General features: G+C 34.6%; 3 protein-coding genes across 4 annotated transcripts; 1 reads left to right on the forward strand and 2 right to left on the reverse strand.

Annotated features, from left to right (window-relative positions):
• Window positions 1-410: 410 nt before the first annotated feature.
• LOC143461023 (uncharacterized) lies at window positions 411-2,965 on the forward strand. Its single transcript, XM_076958763.1, has 5 exons — window positions 411-1,518; window positions 1,649-1,743; window positions 1,928-2,257; window positions 2,391-2,497; window positions 2,604-2,965. Exons 1-5 carry the CDS (start codon window positions 1,515-1,517, stop codon window positions 2,662-2,664), a joined length of 597 nt encoding a protein of 198 aa, XP_076814878.1. The 5' UTR covers window positions 411-1,514; the 3' UTR covers window positions 2,665-2,965.
• A 1,063-nt stretch (window positions 2,966-4,028) lies between these two features.
• Window positions 4,029-7,683, reverse strand: LOC143460905 (protein unc-93 homolog A-like). The gene is made up of 11 exons (XM_076958586.1): window positions 7,524-7,683; window positions 7,185-7,334; window positions 6,899-7,080; window positions 6,672-6,793; window positions 6,373-6,551; window positions 5,936-6,045; window positions 5,639-5,860; window positions 5,482-5,564; window positions 4,990-5,144; window positions 4,683-4,850; window positions 4,029-4,587 (listed from the first exon to the last, which is right to left on the reverse strand). Exons 1-11 carry the CDS (start codon window positions 7,663-7,665, stop codon window positions 4,517-4,519), a joined length of 1,584 nt encoding a protein of 527 aa, XP_076814701.1. The 5' UTR covers window positions 7,666-7,683; the 3' UTR covers window positions 4,029-4,516.
• A 1,042-nt stretch (window positions 7,684-8,725) lies between these two features.
• On the reverse strand, window positions 8,726-12,241 carry LOC143460906 (protein unc-93 homolog A-like). Of its 2 annotated transcripts, XM_076958587.1 has the most exons (11): window positions 12,010-12,240; window positions 11,493-11,642; window positions 10,989-11,170; window positions 10,717-10,838; window positions 10,417-10,595; window positions 10,103-10,281; window positions 9,777-9,998; window positions 9,598-9,680; window positions 9,363-9,517; window positions 9,095-9,262; window positions 8,726-8,975 (listed from the first exon to the last, which is right to left on the reverse strand). In XM_076958587.1, exons 1-11 carry the CDS (start codon window positions 12,146-12,148, stop codon window positions 8,902-8,904), a joined length of 1,653 nt encoding a protein of 550 aa, XP_076814702.1. In that variant the 5' UTR covers window positions 12,149-12,240; the 3' UTR covers window positions 8,726-8,901. The 2 variants fall into 2 exon arrangements, with proteins under 2 accessions (XP_076814702.1, XP_076814703.1); XM_076958588.1 differs by lacking the exon at window positions 8,726-8,975 and having other exon boundaries at window positions 9,103-9,296; window positions 12,010-12,241.
• Window positions 12,242-18,111: the final 5,870 nt, after the last annotated feature.

Genomic DNA, 18,111 nt, shown 5'->3' on the forward strand with positions numbered 1-18,111 from the left:
AACAATTTGGAAACATTGAGCAATAGAATTTGAAAATTACTAATCTCTCATTTCGCAGTACACTTGAAGAGGCAAGCTTATGCTTGCGAAAGCTCGTCGCTCATCGAAAAATATAAAGTTAACCTTCAGAATGCCTAACTATAAGCTGTTTTTTATTTTACTTTAAAATTTGGTTAACACGGTTCAGACAGCATAATGTTTTTTGTGTGGCTTGGATAATTACCTTGCTCGAAAAATATACTTAACAAGTTTCAATATTGTTGTATTGTCAATATTTAATTTTCTTTTAATGCAACAGTTTGAACTGCCCTGCGCAAACTTTGCTGCGCCGTCACTCCAGTTGTAACGTTGATGCTGTGACGTCTTCACAAAGTTTTGCGTTGTAAACAAGAACTCAAGGAAAGGAAAGTGTGTGCTTCTGTTAGTCTGAAGCATCTTAAAGCAGTTTATAAAAGCGCTGTTCGAATTGCAATGACAGGTTTAGCTAAATCTATTAACAAATGGCCAGATCGTTAAACACAATGATGACTTAAAGAAATCATTTCATGTATTGTATACAATGCCGTTGAAGTTATAGGTATATTCTATTGAAAAGACAATCCTGTTGACTGCGGCCGATGTCAAGTAAAAGGCAATAGCAGAATAAGGTATAGCATCACAAAATACAAAGAAGTGAATGGCAGCAGACAAAATACGGTTTGCACGTTTTGCATGTTGTAGTTAGCCCAACAAGTTTAGTGACGTACTTGCTAAGTAGCCTAGCTGTAGTAATGGGGGCAAACTGCAGAAAAGATTATTAGCAAGTTAGCAACCAGGCTTAATACTGCTGCCCACACAAGATTTTAGCGAAGCTTGTTTGCAGGTATCATATCAGTATATCATAACACCAACATACCTAATACATATTTAAAGTTGAACCTAAATTTTATAATAAAGAAACAGTAACTGTTGGTTATAGTTTCATACGTGTAGGACGCTTGTTGAGGCTCTCTTAGCTCTTTGAACAATCTGAAACGACGTACGCCTACGTCATAGTTTCCGTCAAGAGTAAATCGGGTTATTCATCATCAACATACTGTCACTTGTGGTCGGTTTAACATACTGAATCGTTGTACATCAAGTGTTATGTTGATACGCTTTCACTCTAATACTCATTATGCTTTGAAGGTTCGTTAAAATCGCTCATTATAGCGAAATCTGCATCCAGGTTTACTATTTGCTGTATTTAGTTGTTACTGGTGTGATTTTATGTAGTGCCATTGAAATCGAAATGCCAAACTACTGAATGAAACGGAACCAAAATACACAAGCCCAACTGTACCACAATAGCGTTTAGCATTTCAACATCGTAGAAAAGTAAACCAAGCCATAAAAACGTTGCATTGTCCAACAACTTTTTTCACAAATATTAAACTGTCATATGAGCTTAATTGGGTGTAACAGAGGTTCGGACAATAAAGAAGGTTGCTTGGAACGATCAGCTGGAGAATTAAGTTGACAATAGTACATCTTACATGGGTTAGTAATTGCCTATATTTAGTTTGATTGTAAGTTAAATTGAAAATTAGTTGTAACTTTTTACCTATGATCAGTAACAATCCAGGTATTACATTTAACTTCTTTTGAATAAGATTATTTTTGCATGCAGAAGTGGTAGAAAATGATATCCAAGAATGCGAAGCCCATCCCTCAAATCGACCAAGGAGGAAGCTAGTGTTGTTAACCATGCCGGCGCATCTAAAGGTACAGCTCTGTTTCTACTGAATAACCCAGTGTTGCCACTTGCTTTTGGCAATCAGCGATTTTTACAAAAACGCTGGTGACTTTCTCTGATTATGTCTTAAATATTGTAAGCACAGTTTAACAACGATTTAAAACAAATTTACCAAAACTAGGGGATCCATTTTTCAGTCGTTTATGTTTTCAGCATAATCAAGATGGTGCCCATAAAACGATGTTGAAGAATGAAAATCAAGGAGCAAGTGCAACAAAGCAAATTCGTAAAAGGAAAAAACCATATAATCTTTTACTATCGGCTGCTAGAAATGAAAGATTAATTTTGATTGTTTTTGTTATAATTGTTTTGTTGCCGTTTTCTGTAATAGCTGCTTTAAATACTTCAAACTCGGTATTCATATGGATTACTTTTACCTCTGGGGCCATTTTCGTCATCTTTGCCTTTTTGACAATTGGATGCGCAAATTGTGGAAAATGCCTTCAAACTGTCAAAAAGAAACGATGTGACTCAGTAAATTTGGTAATATGTTTTCTGCAGCTATTAAAATCATTTATTGTGTTATTCTAATTCTATTCGATCGCGACACATTAGAAAGCTTTAATTCGTAATTTTCTTATTTTTTTATTCCTACTCTTGTTCACTTTTGAAACAGAAAAAGCTTTATCAGCACAAGTTGGAAGATTTTCCATATGACCCTGTTTTACAGCGAGGAGTAATAAACCTCGTTTACCACGGACCGAACGATTGCCAGGAATGCAAGTAAGTTTTGGGTATTTTGTCCATTGTACAACGTAGTGAACGTACCAAGGGAACGTGTTTTCCTTATTTGTGCTTGTCATTGTTGAAAACGGCCTTTGCGCTTTAGAATATCCAGAAGATTAGAAGATGAAGTCACTTTCTCTGGATCAATGGTACAACCATCGTGAAGACGTCTCTGCACTTGCCTTCCCTTTTTTATGCATGGTTGAACACCCCAACCCTCTTCATTTTAAGATGAGATAAAGCAAATGATACATGAAAGACTTGAACGTTTTTAACAGAGATTAACAGTTTATTATTTGAGATTGTTATAGTCGTATTAATAGTCTGTATTCTTTTCTTATCGTGGTTATGCTCAAGATGTTGTCATGCAGATAACTGAAAAAGTCTGTAGTTTAAGTTGATACCGTTTAGGCGCTGCAGATTATATTACGAAAAGCAATAAAAACAAACGTAATGTTCAAGGTTTCTGTGCCAAATATGCTCCAACTATCACCATCTTTTGCCATAGTTTCGAGTTTCTTGAATGGGATATGAAAGTTTTTCGGTAGCAGCTTGTAGTGTCGGCTACTTTCTATACCTTCTCTTTGGGACTTCAATGGAATGTTTTTTCTCCGCCAGTTCTCCATACGTAGGATGATCTTTGGAACATCGATCTTTGATCGTTGATCTGTTTTCAGGCATTCTACTGACAAAACCCAGCCACCGGAGTTGCCCTAGCGTAGTTATCTCAGTTTCAATGCTTTGCAGTTGTATCCTGCGTAGAATTTCCACGTGCGGTATTGCATTCATGTAAATAACAATAGAATATGTAACCATGGAATAGATAACTATCTTCGGCCGGTTTGCGATAAAGAGAGAGTTTGAGGCGAAAGAGAACAGGAAGTTACTTTCGTATATAGGTACTTCCTAGAATTTTTATTTTTGTCGTGTACACTGTACATGCTTATGCCATCTTGTGAAGGTTTGAATTAAGTGGGTGGGAAGCCGAGTGAAGCCAATATTCACGTCCAACTTCATGCATTAGATATTATTCCTAGATTTGTTGCGCTTATTTGACTGTCATTTTACTAACAGATATGATTAGATAAAGCTGCATGATATGCAGCGTTAGGCGGCAATATGGTGTAACTTTATTTAAACTTTTTTTCAACCAGTGACTCTGTACTAAAACCATAAATTCTCGTTTGAGCAAATAAAGTCTTTTTATATTTTATAGCATAATAAAAACGTGTTGATGGTCTGAACATATTACATTTTGGAGTTTTTGTTTAGTCATCATTGTCATAAAGCAGATCCTATCGGTAAATCGTTTTTTTTTTCTGTTTCATAATGCTCTTTAGGCTATATTGACCGACTTAGATCGTTCTAACAAAGGGCAGTTGCGTATACTAGCAGAACACAGGATTTACAACTACCGCTTACGCAACTGATTGTTTTCCTAGGGCAAAGACATGTCATTATAAAATCTGGTTAAAACTAGTTGAAACCAAATCAAGCCAAACTCACTACATCAAAAAAGTCTGCAGTTTATAAACCTCCAAGGATGATAACATTAAAATTACTTCCAGATTTGAAATCTGCCGTTTCATATGCAGCAGTTATTCTAAGCGCGACTTGTCTTGCTCATAACACAAAAGAAGAAGCAAAATAACCACAGTTAGAAATAGCACAATACTAATTGCAACACAACGCATCTGGAGAAGTCCAACGATCAGTAACAAGGAAGACATAAAAAAAGCATATAGTGATAAACAAAGATAAAATAGAATGCTTTTGCGTTAAAACAAAAATTTCTGTATGGGTGTATGACCAACTTGACCATCGTATAAAATAAACCAATTATCGATATGGCGCAGATGATGACAGCCTCTTATACGTATAGTAGCAGATAGAAATCATTAGAATAAATAAACAAACAATGATCGAAGTGAGCTGTTTTGACGTATGTAGCAGATAATTTTGTTCAATGTTTCGCGCCATCCGTTAATTCTTTACATCCAGATACGTTTGCATGGATTATAGAGCGGTTACTTGAACATTGTATATGTTGCCTTTTAACTCTCTTGCTCTTCTGTATTCTGCAATGACTGTGATGCAGAACAAGTACAATGAGTAATGAAGCATATATGTTGGTGTAAACTATCCACTATCAGAGTATTTTTCAATTTCAAGGTATATTTACTCTGTGTTGTTACACCAATGCATAGAGTTGCTAGCAGAACATATATCTTGGCATTGACGCAAAGGCTTGTACTCCAGGAAAATTGGATTACAAATGAAATACTTGTGCATAGTTGCCAACACGCAAATGCTCTCTTGCTGTTTTCAGGAAAGAATACTGCAACTGAGCCTACATATAGGAAGATAACCAATTTTCACCACTGAAAAATGTCGTTTCAGTTTTAAATTTTGTTAACAACTAAACACAAAGTTTGCCAGGACCTTTGGTAACGGTAAAATGACTCATATAGAATGAACTGAGGTGTTACCTGTTGTCAGTGGTTGCCACAATCCATCGACGATACCGTAAAAGAAAAGTAAAACGAAAGCGATCCACGATTCGGAGTATTCATCGGGAACCCATAGCAGACAAAAGCAATAAACCCCGAGGTTAAACAAAAATCCAGCAATTGTAATTATTTTCCTATAAACAAACGGTTAATGTAGAGATGTTATTTGGACGAATCAATTGCATTTATGTGCTATTAACCACATTATTTTAAAAACGGTTCCCATTGGTTTGTACAATAACGCTTTGGAACAAGACAAACCGGCTGTATAACATACGTTCAGAGATCTAGCTAGAGTTTGTCAATCTATGATATATTACTTATATAACTTTGTACTTTTACATATGTTTTGTTATTAAACAATATTGTCATACAATATTTCCCTTTTGTGTTACAGTAAAAGAAAAATTATACGACATAACGTTATACGTAACTTATTATGTTTCCTATCCTAAATAACTATTCATATACCTTCCATACATTGCCGATATTTTCCCATTCACAAGAGCCGTGAGGAACGTACTGGCTCCATAAATAGCCATGCATACGCCGACCTATTAAAAAGGGTTTTAGCTTCCAATTTGTGACTATAAAGCTGAAGTCAGGAAATCTTTTAAAGACTTTTTACCTCTGCGACTCCGAAGATGCAGGATACGTAAGCCCGAGTAATCTCTCCACTCAGAAAGCTTCTGTTCATTCCTCCATGGATTTGCAGCCACATAAGCAGCAATTGTTGGCGATTGACGTAATGTTTAAACGTTAACTTGAGCTCATCTAGAACTTCATAACACTTATCTTTTATTTTTGATCGTGGACTGACTTCTGTTTCCTCACGGAACTTTTCTTGATCCTTGATATATATTATTGAATTTATAAAAAAGGCTGTATATATTTCTAAACACAGCGTATAATCTTATTGATTTACCGTTTTCATATTGTCCTGGACGGTATTTTTGTTTGTAAAGTCTGTTTTCTTAATTTCTGAAAATGCTTTGTTATCATAGCTATTGATTTTTTTCTCTAATGTGACTTCATCTGAAATTACAAACCTCAAAATAAAATAAAAATTGCTTTCGTCAAAAAATGTTCTGCTTTTTCAAATCATACACTTTTTTCGAAAGTCAGTTTTTATAATATAATTGTAGGAAATTAGTCAGAAATTTCATTTACAAGTTTGAGCAACCGCATTTTAGAACAACTATATTAGCAAACTTCGATAAAAATCATTGTTGAAATTCGGTTCTTATTTTTCCTTATTAATATGAGTGTACACAGTAGATGCACTGTAATTGTAAAAAGATTCGTAAAAACAACAACTGTCACAAGCTTACTGGCTGTAGGAATTATTTCCAACATACTTACTGTGATCTGAAGGAACAACAAAGACATGAAGAATTAACCCAATCAATGTAATGCCGAGATAAACTGACATAACAATGTAAACCTTAGTCTGTTGTGGAGGAACATACCGGGAAAGGATGCTTTCAGTTATTTCAGGATTTTGGCAATCTTTTGCAGCGCAAACATCGCTTACTTTGAAACTACAAACAAAAACCCAGCACAACTATTAGAATCGAGTTTATTCAGGGTTAGGTAAAGTTTGTTGTAAAATACTACCTATATTGTGAATTGAAGTTACCAAAACTTAAACAAGTATTTACTTATAAATTGTTTGAGTTACTGTTGCACTTTGAGTTTCCCAAGTAGTTTTGTTACTGCTACCAGTTGTTGTGCTTTGGTCCTCTTCGCGAAAAACAAGAAAAGACACGAGATTTCCAACAACCTAAAATTAGTTTCAATTAGTTTTCATTATAAAAAATTAATTGTTTGAAACTTTTTTCTTGTAGAAATTCAATAATCTGGATAACTTATTTGATCGATTGTTCACCTGAGCAGCGTATATTCCACTTAATACAAGACCATTAATGGTGCTGGTGTTGTTTTCCGTACCGGGTTTTCCTAACGTTTGAAAAAGCTTGGCATAATATACAACAAAGGTCCCCGAGCAGATCCAGAACAGAGACTTTCCAATACCGACGAGAATGCTGGCCGGAACCAAAGTGTAATATTCTGCGTATTGGACGATTGTTCAGAAAAACTCTTTATGATATTACATAAAGACATTTATTATGTATTTAATCTACGTATTCCATTCTTGTATTAAGACAAGTTACCTGGATAAAAGTTTGCTGCACAATAGATGAGAGCAGTAATGTCATACAAGATCATGCCGTTGCGAACACTGAAAAATTTTAAAAATATTGGACAAATGATCAGTCCAGATACCAACGCCGTGCTGTATACGATGGTCAAACAGGTTGCACCTGCAAAAATAGTTTCAAGTTTCAGAAAACTTTACTAAGCTTTTAAAAAATTAAGAATTAGAGGCACTGTTTTTATAGACATTAAAATAATTCATAAAACTATAGCAAGTTACAATATCTGACATTTGACGTTGATATTATTATAGAAACACGCTAATATTGGTAGCAGTAAATGCACAATTAACATACCTAAACCATTTTCTACGTTTAAACTTGACTGAAGATAAATCAGTGAAAAGTGGCTGCAAGCAACCAAAGATATTCCGACCAAGTAGAGTCCAAATGACTTTATCACTTTCTTTCGATTGTCTAAACCTTTATATCTCCTCATTGTGCAGTTTAAGTAAGCAATCCTAAGTGTACAAGTTATTTTGAAAAAACGCATAGAATTAAATTCTTTTATGATCAACACAAATCACAAAGCTATTTGTCATGCGATAGTGGTATGTTTATATGATACTTTTTGCTACTACTGTATATATATATCATTATACTATGTTTTTAGACATAAACCGACTGTCCAGCCATCAATTACGATATAACTGTCAAAATCGATGTATAATCCTGGCATCAAATATTCCGCCTCTTTTAAAACGTTTAAGGCTGTTATATACAAGTATTAATTTCCAGGTTTAGGCTTACTGGGCAAACAGGGTTCTTTAAATCTTTTTACAACGTCGATACTTAACTATGGCTTTTTGTCTATTTACAATGTTTATGAGATCCTTATTCATAAAAGTCGAACTTTAGGTTATACTGAGCACACGGCATGTAACAGTACTGTCTGAATTTTAATTAAAAATTGAATAGCTTTGTTCCAATAGTTTCGCTCTCTTAAATCCTTTCATGGGAATTAAAACAGACTATATAAAATATTATAGGGATTTGCTACGGTTCGCAAATAAGCTGTAAGACGAAGCTTTTCTTGTAAAAAACATATCTCCTAGAAATCACTAACGTATTTTGGGAGGGTTGGGGCATTAGGCTATGGCCTACCTCACATAACAAAGTTTTTGGGGCAATAGTTTTTTACGTTTTCATTTTTGTTTTTATCACAATCCCTTGTTTGTAACTACTTATCAACTTCACGTAAGCGTGTAAACTTGGTGGGTAGCCTATGCGGCGTTTCAAAATTGTTGTAAACGGCATTTCAAAAGTGTACACCACAAATTGGCAGCTATTGCACGTACAAGTATGAGAATACATTTTATTTTAAAGCGTTTTTTGAGGTGTAAAAAAACAAAACTTTTGCTCATTTTGGGCAGAGTTGAAAAACACAAGAATTTTAGACCCACTTTTTATAAACTTTGACTCATTTCCCCCTCAACGTGACGCTAAATGCGCCACTAGTAAAAAGTTACAAATATAAAAGAAGTGTTTACAACAAAGTATTGAGGTCAATAAATAAACTGACTTATTCTGTTTATTTCACGATATTAAATTCAAAAGAATTCATATGCACAGTAAAGCATCAGACACGTAACGCACCGTAAAAGCAAATAACCAATTAGTACATTGCATCCAGGTACAATTATTCAACATGTAAGGAAGAAACCAAACAAAAGCGTTATAATTTTGTAGATAGTTGGCTTTCTTTTTCGAGCGAAAGTTGCTGATTCCTGTATTTGAATTCAGCCACCACTGAAAAGAAAGCAATTTCATTATCGTTAAGTTCATTTTTAGCTTTAATATCTAACTAAAATTAATTAAGCAAAAAAAACATTATAATAACCAAAAGAGATGGTTTCTTTCGGTCTTACCTGAGGTAGCGGTACCTAGCAACAATGTCCCAAACATGACGTAAATCTTGTAATTAACGCATAAGCTTGTGCTCCATGCGTATTGCACGGTAAACCCAAGACCTGACCAAAAGGTCCAAGCAACGTAGGCGCTAGATGTATCGTTAGGGAAATGAAGAACAGCAAGCTCTATAAAGAACACTGTTCTTCAACATATATTCATCTGGAATTTTGAAACAAATTTTATGTGTTTTTTTTTATTAACCTTGCTTCTACATTCTACACTGACCTGAAGTGATGGTTTGGAGAATCCCAATGCTAACACCACTTACAAGTGCTAAACCGTACAATACTGCAAGACTAGAGTCTTCTTTTGGCACCCAGACCAGCAAAAAGATGTACTCAGAGCAGTTTATGATAAAAGTGGCGCCAATGATCGGTTTACTAAAAATTCCCGAAAGTATTAAAGATTATTCATTCTGAAAAATATGCAAACTGTATTTCTACCCTGAATGGGTACTTGCCTTCCTACTTTAGATGAGACACGTCCGACTATAATCGCTACGATCAGGGAACTGATACCAAAGAAGGTCATTGATATTCCAACCTACGTTTGATAGATATAGTTATACTTTATATGATATAATGCATTTCACGGCATGCAGCGATAAGTAACACGTTTTTATGTTGTTTTTACACTGACCTGACTCAAGCCATATACACAGGAAACATAAGCTCTTGTAAACTCGCTGATTGCAAAACTAAATGTCAACCCCATATGGAACTGAAAGGGCGCAAGAAGGCATTGGTGTATAGTTAGGAAAAATTTAAAGGTTTTTCTCATTTCTTCAATCCACATGTCAAAGGATTTTCTAATATTCGAAGTAGTTGATGAAGTGTCGACTTTAACATCTACATCCCCGCCCTGTATATATATAGTAACAGTTACGTTGAATTACAAAATTACTTTCAAAACTGATTTTTCATAATTTCGTAACACCCTGAAGCTATAACTTTTAGGTATGTTACCGCTTCTGATTTGTTGTAATCCTGGTATTCGATGGCAGGTGAGACTTTTTTCACGTTATTGTTGTTGGGATCTGTATCTTCATTATTGTTATTGTTAAAACATTCTTTATTTTCTTCCAAGTACGCTTCATTTGCATAACTATCTGCAAACTTATTTTCTCTGTTTCTTATAGCATCATCTGAAAACAGTTAAATCGTTTCTATTATTATGATTAACTTCAAAAAAAAATTTAATAGAATGATACGATTAAGTGTATAGCCTATATTTAGCAACACGACTCAAAGTTTGACTTGGATCAAAAACATGCTGATACCTTTTGCAGATGGCATGAAGAAAACGAAGAGCATCAACGAAAGAACTGACATTGCAGTAGTGACTCCCATCACAATGTAGTATGAAGTTTGGTTGGGAGGTTGATAGTTTGAAAGGTTCTCACTGGTAGCTGCAGAATCTTGGCAGTCCTTTGCCCCACAAATGTCACTCACCGAAAATCTTAACAAGAAAAGTTTAACTTCCAAATTAAAACTAAAGTATGAAAGCTTGTAAACTGCTGCTGCACCATTGCAGAAGCAGATAGTGAAGTGGTTAGGCATTTCCACGCTTGTCTCGTTACTCTGGATGTTTCTGCAACAATCCGCCAGATGTTGTTTCCGCAAAATCTGAGGTCGTGTTGGCGTCATTTTTGTTCGTTAATGAAGACCCAAAGACAGCAAATGGAATGAGATTGCCAAAGATCTGAAATATTTAAGTATCCGTATTTTTACTACACCTTTAACCGTTAATTATTTTCAAATATTGCAAACACAAAAATAGGTCCTAAAAATAAATCGGTATTACTCGGTATCGGTATTTCAAAAATTACAAATCGGTTCAATATTTACTGACCTGTCCAGATTGAGCTGCGCTGAAGAAACAACCATTAATTATGCTAACATATTTTCCAAAATTTCCATTTGTAAATGTTTGAAACGCTTTTGCGTAAAAAACTAAAAACGATGACGAACTCGTCCAGTATAATGCCCTTCCAGCACCCAAAAAAATATTGGCTGGAATTAAGGTAGCAAAGGCTGAAAAATAAATTAAAGCATGGGTAAGAAACAGAATTGTTTTGAGTTGAACTGTTTTAGTTTGTTATTTTGTTGCTTTTAAAATAACTAAATCTTCTTTTTTTTCGATTTTGCATAGCTCTGAAAAGATTAATTTTTCCACATGAGTTTCATTAGTTACCTTTACTTTTCACAAGATTTAGTTATTTTTTAACCAAACAGTTTTAAATTGCTTTCTTACATGATCATTATATCACTCTTTTGCTCGCATTCAACCTTTTTTAAACCTTCTTGGCTTAAAATTAAACTTAAGTATTATTAAGGACAGAAAAATGTAAAGTACCTTGCTCAAAGTTTAGCAAAACGTATATGAGGGTACAAGAGTAAGAAATAATCATTTGAGTTTTAGGCGCAAGCAGGCGCATCACAACTGGGACCCCAAGTAACGAGCATAAGACAAGAACAGCTGCGTACACGAACAACGAAGTGACACCTGAGAAAATAGATATTTAGAAAATTTATTTATTGATATTACTAATATTTAGATTTGCAATATCAACTCAATAATATCAATTTGTTATTAATCGATGTTTTGATACTTCGACCACATTTATGAACCTTGGCTTATACTCGTAAGTAGAAGTTTCGTTGAACAAATTTGTCAACAAATCATTACGCTTACAAGCCCGTAACCGACATATTAAAGTTACGACAACGTTTTCAAGGTCGCGGGTAGCTGAAGATATTTCTCTGCATAAATTAAAAAAGAGTAGGCTCACTGGCTTAAATGAGGAAGTTATCTTTAAAAACGAGCCAGTACGGCGGTGATCATTAATTGTTTTCTTATTTTATTTTCTCACCTAGACCTCCTTCTACGTTTAAACTTGACTGCAGATTGCTCAGACAGCAGAAGGCGGATGCTTGAAACACATTTACCAGTAAAAACAAAAGGAAAGATTTCACAACGTCTCGTTTGTTTTCCAGTCGTGTCAATGTCATTTTTAAGTAAAAAATTTAAAAAAATATTTGCCTATCAGCTGTAGCTGTGCAATATATACATATCAGCTGTAGATGTATAATATGTAGCTGTTTATTCTGTTGTGGTTGAGATCTCTGAAGGCTTTAGTACAGCATTTCAACAACCATTGTCTGCAGACTTGCACGCCAACATGGAACAAAGGGCCATTATTAAGCTATCCTGCTTAACGTTTAAATATACTTAAAACCTCCGAAGTCTAAACTAAACCCGATTTTAGATTTTGTACGCATATTTATACCAAAAAGCAGTGCATTAGTTTAAAAACTGTTAAAATTCCTTTAGTTCTTGATTGTAAATTTAAGATTAAACCCGATGTTTCCAGTTTGCCATTTACGTTAGGATCTATATAAAAACGTACGACAAAGTTAGAATTGGATGTTATATGTAAGCAAAACCAGTTTATGCTGCTTTTGGTTGGTAACAAAACATGGTAATAAACCACAACTTCGACACCGCCCCTCTCATCAATCATATCAGAGCCAATGGGAATATGCTGTATACTTATATTGACCAACCTTTTTCGGCAGTTACACAAATCGGTTTTGATCAGTTAACGCAGCTTTTTTACATTGCGGTACCATCCATTGTGCGTTGGTCACTTTACGACAATCGATACTGCAAGAGAAACGAGTTGGTATTAAAAAAGTAACCACGGTAAAATCATCAACATGAAAAGGAATTTGACTTTAAAAAGTCAAAGTTACAAACTTAAAATGAAAAGAGTTGATATGATCAAGCGTAAATCTAGCATCCAAGCATATTGTAAAATCAGAAGCAGTTTTTTAATCTAAATTTTGAATTCTGGAGCATATTTTTTTCGAAAAGGTTTTCAGATTTTGATTTGTTTGATTTTGGAGCCATTTAAGTTTTCATGTTTCACCATCTTAATAGAGCATGTCCTCTCAAACTTACGTCAGCGCATTCTATGTTATAACATTATGCATAGTAAAGTGGAATAGAAGGTTGTTACCATACTTTACAATGAATGAAAACAGCTGTAAACACTATAGATGTTTATTGGAGCGTTGATCGGTTAATACTACAAAGTTTTGAAAAACTATAATATTTTGTATAAAATAATGCAATAAAATTGCAAAACTTTTTGTAGCAACCATAAGATTACTTAGGTCAATCAAGGTCAACATTAACTTTGATAAAAACTTTCAAAATACCATCAAGAAATTTCCAAAAATTTGTGTTTTAGAAAAAAACCATTGTTTAAATCAACAAGATTAGTGAGACAACAAAATTAAGAATTCTTTGTAAATGTGAATCCTAAATCAATTCAAGCTAACTTACTATAAAGTAGGAAAATAAATTTATTGGAATAGATATATTGATAAAAAAGCTTGTGTATTTTTCAAGTTATGAGATAAAGTAAATGCGATTGTTTGATTATTCATTTGTTTATTTTAAAGCTTTCGACTTTATTAACAGATCTTCAATTAAATTGAATCGCTTCAACAGACCAAAAAGTTAAAAGTTACACTTCAAGAATCTTTGAAATGTATTTAAGCATTCCACAATGTTTTGTGTTCACTTCAATTGTGCTAAAAACCTTCTGTGTGGGATTGGTTGTTTTATTGGTTACGTCAAACTTCGCAAAGCTAGCGCAGATGACAACATCAGTTTGAACAGCAAGACATGGAAAACACCCAAGCTTAAAGTGCACAAGTGAAGATCGTGCCTTTAATGAAGACTCTTTCAAACATTCCATAACTGTTTTGCTCATGTTCTAAGCCTTGCTTTTAAAAAGTGCAATCTAAGCGAAATTAATGGCGATAAACATTACATGTACTTTTATTAAAAGCGATGTGCAATGTACAGAATTTTTATTTAAAAACAAGCACACATCACCATAGATATACCCTATACAAATGATGCAAACTATCAGCTGGCCTTCACTTTGCTAATGTGCAGTTGTGCATGTGCATAGAAGTTACACTTTTGTGGATTTAACAATATCTTCTTCTTGTTGTCAATATTTGAATTCCGCTATCACTGAAACGTAAAAAAGCATCAATTCAAGCACTTTTGGGTTAATTGTCTCTTAGGTTTGGTAAGTTATTTTAACATATGAGAAATCCGTATATATTGTGGCAGTTACCGGAGGTAGCGACACGTTGATATTAGTAGTATAACAGCACACAAGCTCGTACTCTAGGAATACTCGTACTAAGACTTGAGCAAAACGTCCATGCTACGTAGGAACTAGAAGTGAAAACAGCAATCTCTAAACATAAAGAAAATCTGTAAAGACTGTCTGAGGATTTTTGTTTCTATAGTTTATCTATTTTTCCATTTAGTATTTTAGTTCAAGGTTTTATTAGCATGTCAACCGGAAGTGATAGTTTGAAGTGCTCCAAGACAGGTTCCAGTTAACAGTGCCAAACGGTAGACAACAGCGACATCAGAATCCTCACTTGGCACCCACAGAAGGCAAATAATGTAATCACAGCAGTTTATGACGATTGTGAAAAAATTACTGGGAGGCTAAAACAGTTGGAAGTATTATTCAATATTTCGTTTAAAATAAACGTGACCGACCCCTTGTAAATCCACTATCTTTTCACTTTAGCAGATACGCGCCGCCGCTAAAACCGCCACTGCGAATGAAGCTTTTACACCAAACGGGGCCATACCAACCTGTGTAGAAAAATATAAGTCAACTTAAATCTCAAAATTAAATGCGCACAAACGAGCCCTGACGAGCAAATGGAAATGAGCCTTGGCAAACAATATTTATTATTTTCTTACTTGGCTCAAACCGAAAACATAAGAAATGTAGGCCCTTGTTAATTCGCTTATGGCAAAACTGGCAGCTAAGCCCACATGAAATTGAAAAGGCATGGTAAGAAACTGATGGAATGTAAAGAAAAATTTCAAGGTTTTTCTCATCTCTATAGTCCACAATTTAAAAATCTTTGTTATTGTGGACGTTGAAGATGAAATGTTGGAGTTGCTGTCATGTTCCTAGTGTCGTATATAATAACAAACTGCTTATTATAACAAAAACATGCTGAAAAATGTGCTTATCTTGTAATGCGTCATCTAACACCACAGGAAAATATCAGTTATAGTTACATGTTTACTTTGTTATATAGTAGCCTAATTGAACAATTAGCCTTATTCGTGGCCATTAATTAAGTGCGAAAAAGTTCATCTTTTTTTGACTTACGTGACAATAATCTTTTGTTCCGTCTCATCCTATGCCTGCTAAAGATAGCAGCAGTATCAAGAAACCTTAATTATATAGGGCCAAATATAAAAGGCGAGAAAGAGCTTAAAGAAGGTATATATCGACAATAAAATATCAAAAACAGATAAAGTGAAAATATGAGCAAAAAAATCTCAAGGTGAAAGAGCATGACTTGTTGTTATTAGTATACTTTATACCTTCTCCAGATGGCATAAAGAAGATGAAAAGCAATAAGGCAATGGTCGGCAGTATGGTGGTAAGCAAAATTCATACCTATTCTGCCTGAGCCATACAAAAGAAGCATCCATTTGTGATGCTTACGTGCTTTTCGTAGCTACCGCTGGAAAATTTTTCCAACTTTTGCGAAGAAGACTAAAATTCTTGACGAACAGGTCCAGAATAAGGCCCTTTCAATACACAAAAAGTATTTGCTGAAATTAGAGTTACGTATTCTGCAAACAAAATCGAACGAAAATGAGCTCTGAAAAATGTGCTATTGTAGATTTGTAGTCCAGGTCTGGCCAACCCACGGCTCTTTGCCCGGTATTATGCGGCTCTTTCGTTCATATTGTATTTGTGTTTTTTAGCATGTACAGTATAAATGACTTGTAAATTTCTGTCATTTTCATGTTGGTGTTTAACATTTACAATAAACGTAGTTGAACAAAGGTGTGTATGTGAGTGAGGAAGAGACGCGGTGATATTGATGTGTGCCAATGTGTATGATGTGGCTCTTTGCGGTTAACACAGTAAGAAGTGAAGCTCTTAGTCTCTGACTGGTTGGCCATCCCTGTTGTAGTCTGTAGGCCTGCTGCTATTAATTCGTGTGCCGGGTTGTTTAGTTGGCTTGATTTGTTGTACGCTATTCAATACATTGTTAACCGTTGGTTGCTTTATGATTAAGAGATTAAGTATACGTTTGTAACCGAAAACGTTCGGATGCTCTTGTGCGGTTGTTTAACATCATCTCAAGACCTATTAACCTATTACTCTCATGGCACTTTTAGTCAACAAAATAGGCATGGTATCCACCACGGCGACCACGCACCTTGCTCATAGTTCAGTAGAACGTATGTTAGGCTAAAGGTAAATGCGATACACATTTCTGTTTTTGGGACAAGAAGACGAGCAGCAACAAGAACTATCAATACCATTCCCAGGGAAAGCACGCCGGCATACACAAACAGAAATGTGGTGCCTATGATATAAAAAACAATTGTGGAGTAGTATAAGATAAGTAACACTTTAAAATAGAATCACTAAGTTAAAGCTGGTTTATTCTCTCGCCTAAGCCACCTTCGACGTTTAAACTGGATTACAGGTTATTGAGAAAGAAAATAGCTGAAGAGTGAAGCATGTTCGCCGTCAGAAATATAACGAATGTCATAATCGTATCACATTTGCTTTTCTAGTGTTTAGTTCCCATTTTGACTATGAGGTATGTAACTTACGATCTCGCTGTTAAATTTTGTGGTCTTAATTTATCCCTTCCAGTTTTTTTCTAAAAACAACAACTTTTGGTAAATGAAAAGGATTTAAACTAACAATAGATTTGATTGAGAAACGGATTAAATACTTTTGAACGAAAAGTTTTAGCTTCTTTGCCTTCTTGTATAAGTTTTTAAATGTCTTATTCAAATCGCAGCACAAATTACTAAAAACATAAATAAGCATACACTGAAATCCAAACGGACCACAAGGCAGTTTAAATGGATTATGCATGATGTTCGTGTCGTACTTGACATCGTTTTCTCGTCGATTGAAATCTTTATAGTTATACATTAGCTAACGGACTGCAGCTAGGTTGAAACTGATACATTGCCTAATCAATTTGTCGAATTGGGAGTTCACGTACATGCTACAATCCACGACATCTTCCTAAAACCATTTAAAGAAATTCAAATGATCATGATTTAAGTTTTTACTCTGCAACCATACTTATACCATAACGGGTGAAAAAGTTTTTATTATTTGTATATATTTGGAATGTTATGTAACAGTTGAAAAGATATAAAATTTGTCGTCACAATCTGTACAGTTAGCTTGGATTTTACGTTTCCAAGCTATTCTATAGAAATGTTTAGTCTAACAGTGACTAAACAAGTTGCTTAAGATGTCTACGTTGCTGTTATGCAATGCGCAAACCAGTTTAAACTGCTTTTCTTTATTTGGTGAATGGCCAAAATTCACCATCATCGTTTCATGCGTATAGACTAGACAGCAAAACTTTCTGATGTGATGCGTTCCCATGACATTGCGATGTCGTATAGGTTTGTTATAGCATCTACACAAAAAGTTTTTTCTCTTTAAAACTGTTGAAGGGAATGGAAATGGTAAAAAAAATATATTAAGCGAAAATATCATGGAAAGGCAAAATATAAGTCAGATGTTGGAAAGCATTAAGCTGTGGCCGTGCTGTCATGCCAGCTCAAAACAAGAAAAGTGCATTGACCGTTCATAAAAATTGTAATATGTTAAATAAACAAACAAGTTTTATTCTTAGAAACAGTTTTTATAGGTTAATCCGACGTGCAGTTGCGTTTAAATAGAAAATATCGCAGGCCATAATAATCAGCAGCAAGTCTTTGAAATGATGCGCGAACTCTCTCTTACTTACAATACTTTGCCTACTTATACTAGGTTATGGGAGTAGGTTTGTCTCTTTTTGAATTTAAACTTACCGGTACATGAAGGTCTATGTATTACTGTAATCCTGTGATCTTA

The sequence above is a fragment of the Clavelina lepadiformis genome, chromosome 5, assembly GCF_947623445.1.
Source record: "Clavelina lepadiformis chromosome 5, kaClaLepa1.1, whole genome shotgun sequence".
Classification (NCBI taxonomy): domain Eukaryota; kingdom Metazoa; phylum Chordata; class Ascidiacea; order Aplousobranchia; family Clavelinidae; genus Clavelina; species Clavelina lepadiformis.

Excerpts from the sequence above, each read along its gene's own strand:
- LOC143461023 (XM_076958763.1), top strand. Across the intron at positions 2,258-2,390 it reads GATGTGACTCAGTAAATTTG|AAAAAGCTTTATCAGCACAA; the intron begins GTAATATGTTTT and ends CTTTTGAAACAG. Across the intron at positions 2,498-2,603 it reads AACGATTGCCAGGAATGCAA|AATATCCAGAAGATTAGAAG; the intron begins GTAAGTTTTGGG and ends TTTGCGCTTTAG.
- LOC143460905 (XM_076958586.1), bottom strand. The coding sequence starts at position 7,665 with ATGAGGAGATATAAAGGTTTAGACAATCGAAAGAAAGTGATAAAGTCA. Across the intron at positions 5,145-5,481 it reads ATATCGGCAATGTATGGAAG|GAAAATAATTACAATTGCTG; the intron begins GTATATGAATAG and ends GTTTGTTTATAG. Across the intron at positions 4,588-4,682 it reads CATTGGTGTAACAACACAGA|TCATTGCAGAATACAGAAGA; the intron begins GTAAATATACCT and ends TCTGCATCACAG.
- LOC143460906 (XM_076958587.1), bottom strand. The coding sequence starts at position 12,148 with ATGACATTGACACGACTGGAAAACAAACGAGACGTTGTGAAATCTTTC. Across the intron at positions 10,282-10,416 it reads CTTCATGCCATCTGCAAAAG|ATGATGCTATAAGAAACAGA; the intron begins GTATCAGCATGT and ends AACTGTTTTCAG. Across the intron at positions 9,263-9,362 it reads TCTCCAAACCATCACTTCAG|AGCTTGCTGTTCTTCATTTC; the intron begins GTCAGTGTAGAA and ends TGTTCTTTATAG.